At 39.9% G+C, this 8392-nt stretch overlaps 1 protein-coding gene across 10 annotated transcripts in view; it reads left to right on the top strand.

Annotated features, from left to right (window-relative positions):
- Nucleotides 1-5347: 5347 nt before the first annotated feature.
- The window catches only part of ankrd26 (ankyrin repeat domain 26), a 29712-nt gene continuing 26667 nt past the window's right edge, over nucleotides 5348-8392 (top strand). For all 10 annotated transcript variants that reach the window (XR_013910578.1, XM_080304602.1, XM_080304597.1 and 7 more), the window contains exons 1-7: nucleotides 5348-5451; nucleotides 5698-6665; nucleotides 6982-7096; nucleotides 7208-7381; nucleotides 7522-7628; nucleotides 7733-7870; nucleotides 8132-8289. Coding sequence is in view for 9 of the 10 variants with exons in the window: in XM_080304602.1 (XP_080160728.1) it covers nucleotides 6466-6665; nucleotides 6982-7096; nucleotides 7208-7381; nucleotides 7522-7628; nucleotides 7733-7870; nucleotides 8132-8289 (892 nt within the window). In the remaining variant the exon portion in view is untranslated. The remainder of the gene's footprint in view (nucleotides 5452-5697; nucleotides 6666-6981; nucleotides 7097-7207; nucleotides 7382-7521; nucleotides 7629-7732; nucleotides 7871-8131; nucleotides 8290-8392) is intronic.

Raw genomic sequence — 8392 nt, 5'->3', positions numbered from 1 at the left:
ATGGGCAAGACTAGTTGGTTATACCCTGACAGCTCCTTGGCTAGAGTTTCATAAAGGAGGTGCATTTGAGATGCTAACCTTTTTAGCAGGGCTAACCAACGGGACAACGGGTGTCAAAGTGTCGTGAATAATGGCACCTCTTTCCACCAAATCATTAACTTTAGATACCTTATCAAGAAAGATAACAATCACACCATTCATACGAGAGGCAGATTTCACGCTGTCATAACCCACTGCCTCTCCTATAGCTAAAACAGCTTCCTGCACCGAACGGTTAACAGTCAGTATGAGTTTGACAGGATGACGGTGTGCCAGCCTCTCAAACTATGCACCACCAAATGGGCAATAGAAGACCAATCAGTGCCCATGCAATCCCCAAAATCCACTGGCATGATATCGGGGTAGCATTGGTGCGAGCAACTTTTTTTTTTGCCGATGCCCGTGATGTCCCCCCCCCCCCACCACGATGATGCCCTTGCCAACCAACGATGTCACCCGTATCAAAAATCGCTACAGCACATGGGGAAATGTGAACTCATGTAAGTTTTTATAAATATCTTCAGTTTTGACAAAGAATTTTGGTTTCATTTATTTATTTGGGTAATTTTGCTTCCATGTTGGTTATTTGTATGTTGTTGTTTTCGTGACTTTCAGATCCTGTCCATCAGTTCACAACAATGACTCTGACTGCAGGGAAGAGGTAAAGCATCTAGCCTTGTGGTGCGCTGACAATAACCCGCTCCTGAATACCAGCAAAACCAAGGAACTCATTGTTGACTTCAGGCGAGAGGAAAGAGACACCCATGTCCCCATCTACATAAATGGCACAGATGTTGAACGGGTTTCCAGATTCAAGTTCTTGGGGACCCACATCGCTGAGATTCTGTCCTGGTCAACTAACATCTTTTTTTTAATTAACTTTTTTTAAAATTTCATTGACTTGCACAGAAAAAGGAACAGTTCAGGACACATTTCACTGTGTATTGTACTCGTGTGACTATACATGTGACAAATAAAGAATCTTGAATCTTCCATCTCCAGCCTGGTCAAGAAGGCCCTTCAGCGCCTCTTTTTCCTGAGAACACTGAAGAAGAAACACCTGTCTGCTGACATACTGGGTAACTTCTACCGCTGTGCGATAGAGAGCACCCTGACCAACTGTGTTACAGTCTGGTATGGAATTACTTGGATGAGGTATTGATCAGCTCCTGGTGAGGAAAGAGAAAGTAGGCCTTGGATTCAGTGTGGTTTTGTTTTGACTGGAAAACACGTGCTTGTTCGTTCTTGAACAGGATGCAACTGTTAATTTTGTGTGCTGTTTCTGTGTAAACACTGACAAATAATTGCAAGTTATTTTCAGCTCTTTCATGGCTACTGCGTTTAAATTAAGACTTAGACTCACTTAAATGGGGAATTTAAATGAGGACAGATACTTCATTAGGTACACCTTTCTAGTTTTGGATTGGACCCCTTTTTGCCTTCAGAAATGCCTTAATTATTTGTAGCATAGACTCAACAAGTTTCTGGAAAAATTCCTCTGAGATTTTGGTTCATATTGGTATGACATCATCACACAGTTGCTACAGATTTGCTAGCTGCACATCCTTGATTTCAATATCCTGTTCCACCACATGCCGGAGGTTCTCTGTCAGTGACTGTGGAGGCTCTTTAAGTACAGTAAACTCACTGTTATGTTCAAGAATACAATTTGGGATGATTTGAGATTTGTGACATGGTGATTCTCCCTACTGGAAGCTGCCATCGGATTATGGGTAAACTGTGGTTATAAATGGATGGGCATGATCAGCTATGCCAATGTCAGGGATGCTGTGGTGTTTAAATGATGCTTGGTTGTTACTAAGAAGCCCAAAGTGTGCCGTGAAAATATATAATTACACTGCCAACAACAGCCCAAAGCGTTGTTAAAAGGCAGGATGGATTCAGATTCTGACCCTGTCATATGAATGTTGCAGCAGAAATCAAGATTCACCAGAACAGGCAGTATTTTTACATTCTTCAGTTGTCCAATTCTGGCAAGTCTGTCTAAACTGTAGCTCCAATTTCCTGTTATTAGCTGACAGGAATGATAACCAGTGTGGTCTTCTGCTGCTGTAGCCCAGCTGCTTCAAGGTGCTCTTTTGCATACCAAATATGGTCTGGTGGGAAAATACAAGCAGGTCAGCAGCCTGTCATTTCTAATATGCCTAAATCTTATTTTTTAATTTCGGATATTCTAATTCTAATTTCACCTATCCATCTGGTTAATACTTAACAGCCTTTGGACAGATTGACGTTAAATTTTGTCCACCAGTCTGTAGAACTGTATGTTTTCATCTTGACAGCAGTGAACAGGAATGAATTCTTCATCAGACATACGTGTATGGCAGGGACCTTTCTGCTTTTTGTGATTGAAATGCTGGTGTTATATATAAATCAAAAGAGCACCAAACTAAAACTTGTTTATATTAACAATTCCATTCATTTTAAATTGTCATTCACAATCAGAATGTTGTGTTTGTGGTTTTTGCAGCCACTGCAGGTATGACCAGCTATTAAATCCAAAGGCCAGTAGACAAAAAGCTCAAGACAGAGTGTATCTCACAGGCACCTTTAATGAAGATAGACCAGAAGCAAAACGACATCAGTGGGACTGGTTAAATAGCTTTGAAATAAACACTTTTCTGTTTGAGAGAAACAGGCAGTGATTAAAGATGAGAAGGTAGGTGTGGAAGTGATGCTGGTGCACCTGCAGCAAGAAAAGGAAGTTTTCTTTTCAGGTGGAAGACAAAAGACTCAGAGATGTGAGAACTACGTAAGATGCGGTGGAGACAAAAAGCATGTCGGTGCATGGTAAATGGCCTGTATTTATATAGCGCTTTACTAGTCCCTAAGGACCCCAAAGCGCTTTACATATCCAGTCACACAATCACACACTGATGATGGCAAGCTACATTGTAGCCACAGCCACCCTGGGGCGCACTGACAGAGGCGAGGCTGCCGAACACTGGCGCCACCGGGCCCTCTGACCACCACCAGTAGGCAACGGGTGAAGTGTCTTGCCCAAGGACACAACGACCGAGACTGTCCAAGCCGGGGCTCGAACCGGCAACCTTCCGATTACAAGGCGAACTCCCAACTCTTGAGCCACGATCGCATGCGTGTGTTCCATCAGGAATGATACCACCGAAGAGTAAGCATCTAGTTTTCATTCTTTCAAGAGATCCACCTGCCACAGTACAAGACGTGTAATTGGTCCAAGCACAGCGAGGAGCAAAAACCCAAGCGGGGTGTGACGCTAACAAAATACCTATTCTCCTAACTGTCATCTTTATTGCCACAAGAATTTGGAGACTCCAGCTCACAATTAAAGCAAAACATATAATTTGAAGTCACGTGAAGATGTCAGAGCACAATAAAGCTTGTCGTCTTTTATCCACACCTGGAAAATTATTGTGTTTATCAGTCCTTTTCTTTCAAACAGTGGCAGTAAAGCTGAGTGAATTCTATTCTGTTGCTTTAAATTTACTCCTCGAAGATAACTATTTAAGCCTAAATGCTGTCAGTAGCGAAGGGACTTAAATTTCCATAAATCTGAAATAGCAGGATAACTTATGGACCTGGGTTTTAGTAGAGTATATCTAAGAATGTGAGGTTGTTTTCTCAGTCATAGCTAATGGGCAAACATTTGATGCTGCTCTCACAGCAAAGCAATATGATTTACAGACGGATTTTGGCGGGATCTACTGTAATGGAGAACCCACGCCTGTGACGTCTAAAACAACCTGTTATGACATTTACTAAAAGCTAATACTATAAAAAATAATTCAGCAACTTGTAGTTTTTGTTTGAATTTCAGGACAGTTCTAATAGTCTAAGGTCGCTATGTCTATTAACGACACCATAAAACGCACAACATACGATCAAAATAAGCAGTGAAGAACCTGACAGCATATCAGGCAAAACAACTTGTTGGTTTTTTATATGATATATTAATATGCATATGATACAAAATATTCTCTTCAGACATTAATATATAACAAATATATTAAATGCATTTACTTTTTTATTACAATAAATTTCCGATACCATTTGATCATGAAAGGTTCATTCTTAAATGGAAAAAAAACTTAAAATAAGGTTCAGTTATAGATTTTTCCACAGTTTGCAAAGAAATTGTGTTGTCTTTAAAAAGGACGACTAAAGCAAGAATATTATGTCAAACCACAGTATCCATTTATTTTTCTCTGAAAATGATAAATGACTGCCTTGCACTATAAAGTGATGTGAGTGGAACTTTTTTCTGATTTGAATAGTCATATTTTATCTGAAGTGTAACCTATAGCATTGCTTTGCTGCCTTGAAAATATAAACCACTGTTTTACATCACTGAGGCATAATGGTTTCCAAATGCTACATTTCCAGCAGTGGTGTCACGGCATCTTCTGCAGGATGTAATAATTTTGAGAAGCTGTGCTTCAGTGGAGGTGAAAGAACTAATGTAAAGATTTATATGCAAGTGGCCTGTATCGTTTTTTTGTATCATAATTGTTATCCAACTGTGATATTATCCAATGCCTGAAAAATGGCAGTCATCTGTGGTTCTTTCTAGATAGTGTTTAAATAGTGTAAACACATACACTGGTAATTTTATAACTTTATACAGGTGTTCTTGATATAGCACTTACTCACTACAGGATCTAAGCATGTTATTGTATCCTAAATCATAACTGAAAATGCAGAGGCAGTAAGGACTTGGGATACATTAAGATCGCCTTACATCTCACAGTGAAAGGCATCCTCCGCATGTTTAGGGGTAGGATTTTCTTCCTTCTGCTTTTGAAATTGCTTCCATTGTCTCTTTCAGTATGCTTTTTTAATTTCACAAAGGAGATCAAATTAGCTATGGCCTTCTACTTCTAAAAGGATTTTTAGCTCCGAAACGTCTATCCCTCCTTACAACTCGTACTTTTTGGTTTCCCGACTGTTATGGGGGGGAAAAGCAAAATATATAAATGGACCTGCACAGAGACAACGAGGGGGAGGTGTGTGTGTGATTGATTTTAAAACTGTGTCTGCATTTTAGAAATCAGATTGTTTGGTATATGTATTATATATGCTGATTTAGCATGTTGATGTTTCTTTGTAATGTAAGTCGTTTTGTTGAGATTAAACTGTGTGCAGCTGAGGTATTTTTGGAATAACTATATAACTTTAAGATTACAGTCAAATATCTCCAGCAAGTGGTAAAACTCTGCTATTACACTATGGACTGTAATGACTCTCTTTGCTTTGTAAACCAACCTTGTGTACGAAGTTAAGAGGCCTATTGGCCCATCGTTGCACCCAGCTCATTTTTGATTGGTTACCTGAAAACTCCAACAACCAGCAAGGTTTTGTGAGCTGCTTCGCTTTCGTCTAGGTCTGTGATGGTTTGAGTCTGACAATCAACAGGTTAGTGTTTGACTTCGTGTGCTGTAGTTACATGCATGCTCGCATTAAGTAGGGTGTAATATCTTCAGATACATTATTCGTCTTCTTTGCTCTAGTTAACCAATTATCTACATCAGGTTTGATTTTCAGCGTCTTAGCCAATTAGCATTGTGTTAGCCGAGTTAAGGTTGAACCATAGTTTTTGAGTTGTATGCGTGCACAAGTGGGGTGTTTTTAAGCTGAAAATTGTCGTTATGTTTTTTTCAGACGTATAGCGACAATCCATCTTGTGCTCAACTCTACCACACATTCATTTTAAATGTGGCGGTTTGCATCAATGATGAAGTGACGACGTGGGAGGCGCAGTAACGAGCCAGTTGAAGCTACATGCATATATTTTTTTACAATAACTTATTTTGAAGTGATAATACATACAGTAATATAGCAGTATTACACAACTGCGCTACAAAAAAAATAGGGTTAGGCAATTTTGAACAGTAGTAAATTGGAAAACCTCAGCTACGTATCAATTGTACAGACAGTTACCATGGCAACAGCTCTTAATCTCAAACGCTAGCTAAACGCATGATAAAAAAAAATCCCGGCGACCTCAGCTAACGCTGTCTACTACAGATTCTCTGCTTTATCGTAATCTCGTCAAAAAGCAGCTTACTCACGATACCTTATCGTTAAAGGAATCCTCTGTGTAAGGTATGACTCAAAGAATCTCGTTAGCATGACAGCTAAGTTCTGCTGTCATCCAACACCGTGATGAAGTACTCGGTGTTGCGTATTGCCTTCTGATATATGCACTCGATTATTATAGAGTAAACGTGCGAAAGCCACCTAATTCTGTATATCGGTGGTTGCATTATACCTTATAATAAGCGACGCTGTAGTGCTTAGTACTGTTTCAAGGGCTTCTAATCCGCTTTGAACGTCTTATTTTAGGGATGGGAGTGTCGGCTGTGGTTGACCTCCAGATGAGTGGCAGGTAGCGACAGGTGCTAAAGTAATGTTTTAGTGCCATATACAATGAAGAAGATATTCAGCTTCACTAAAAAGAAAAAACACCCGTTAGACACTCCAGACAGTGCAAGCAGGCTTTCTGTTGGCTATGAACTGAAAGACAAGGACCTAGGGAAGGTTCACAAGGCTGCCTTAGCGGGTGATTTGGCAAAGCTGAAGCAGTTGGCTAAGAAGAATGATGTCAATCAACTTGACAAGGAGAACAGGTAAGTGGGGATGAAAACCCTAATAAATATTTTTGCATTTTCTGGATTTTGGCACGCACTTAAATGTTAGCAGAAAGCTGCCAGCTGTACCCATACATGACACTGCCTTTTTTTCTTTTCCACTTATGTGTCAAGGTAGGATCTAGTTACCATCTACAATTAGTAGGTGTCAGAAGGAAGTGAGTGAATTGAAAATGAATGTAGTTTGGCCTGAGGAAACAGCCAACCAAAGTTGTAAAACACCTATAATCTTGGTAAGGTCTGTTAGAACAACAGTGCTTGCATATGTAACACTTTTTTTTTTTTACTGTTGCAGAACCGCACTGCATATTGCCTGTGCTAGTGGTCATGTCGAGGTGGTACACTTCCTCGTTGAGAGCAAAGCCAAGCTTAACCTATGTGACAATCAAAATAGATCTGCCTTAATGAAGGTAATCTTGGATGATGCCGCTTCAAGTTGGTGACTCTTAATAAATTGTAAAAATTCATTTTTCCTCACGTCTTGTTTTGGCCCGTTAATGTTAATTCTCATCTAATAACAGGCAGTTCAGGGCCAGCATGACAACTGTGTGAGCATACTGCTGGAAAATCATGCTGACCCTAATCTGATGGACATCAATGGCAATACGGCACTACATTTAGCGGCAAACATCCCATCCGTCCCCACTGCTGTCCTGCTGCTGCAACATGGGGCTCAAATCAATTCCCAGAACAAGGTGGCTTTTTTCTTTCTGTCCCCTACTTTGCAGTTTCTCTGCTTTAGGGTGAACATCAGGATACTCTTCAGTGCGTATGGAAGGCACTGTCCAGTGGGCAAGAATTTTAACTGTGATTTTAACTGTAATCTATATTTTAGGAGGGTTTCACACCTTTGATAGTAGCAGTGCGAGAGAACCATATTGAGATGGCTCAGTTTCTCCTCAAGGAGACTGCTGATGTGAATTCTGTGGATCAAGATCAAAGGTTAAGCGATGACACCTTTGTGATTCATTTTGGATTATGTTAATGTGTGTTACTCATTATTTGGCATGGTTGAACATGTTGCTGCAATTGATTTTTACCTGCAGGTCCCCATTAATGATAGCTGCTGGAAATGGCGAAGTCTGTATGGTAAAGCTGCTCCTGCAGTTTGATGCAGATACCACACTAAAGGATACCAAAGGATGTTCAGCTGATAACTATGCAGGAATAAATGGGCATCACTCGTAAGCACACTTTTTCAAAAGAATATGTCTTTGTGCTTGTATATGGGTATTTCTTCTGTAATTTATACATTTATGTCGGATTTTAATACAGAAATGAAATAAACTAAATAGCCAAAGCCCACAAATGGGTTGTAATAATTTATTTGTGATGTTATTTTATTTTAATAATTTATTAATGTTTCTCCTTAACTCTTAGTTTGCTAAAGTTTCTCAGCAGTCATGACGTTATGACATTTTGGGTCTCTCCTCTCTTTTTGTCAGTTGTTCCCACCTGATCATAGAGCATGATACCCAGCGTTCGGACAGGGCCTCCCTATCACATCAAGATCTGAGCAAGAAGAAGAAAAAAATGCTGAGTGCTCCTTCCCAAGATCTTGAAGCAGGCTTCTCTTTGGGAGGACCAGCCACTGACAGAGATGGTATGCAATTTATTTTATCACATCAAAGCCACTGAAAATCATTATTATCATGTCTATTAATAATTGACTTTGGTCATTTTACTTATTCCTCATGCATTACCTC

The sequence above is a fragment of the Astatotilapia calliptera genome, chromosome 7 (genome assembly GCF_964374335.1).
Source record: "Astatotilapia calliptera chromosome 7, fAstCal68.1, whole genome shotgun sequence".
Lineage (NCBI taxonomy): Eukaryota > Metazoa > Chordata > Actinopteri > Cichliformes > Cichlidae > Astatotilapia > Astatotilapia calliptera.
This window is presented reverse-complemented; position numbering and strand designations above follow the sequence as displayed.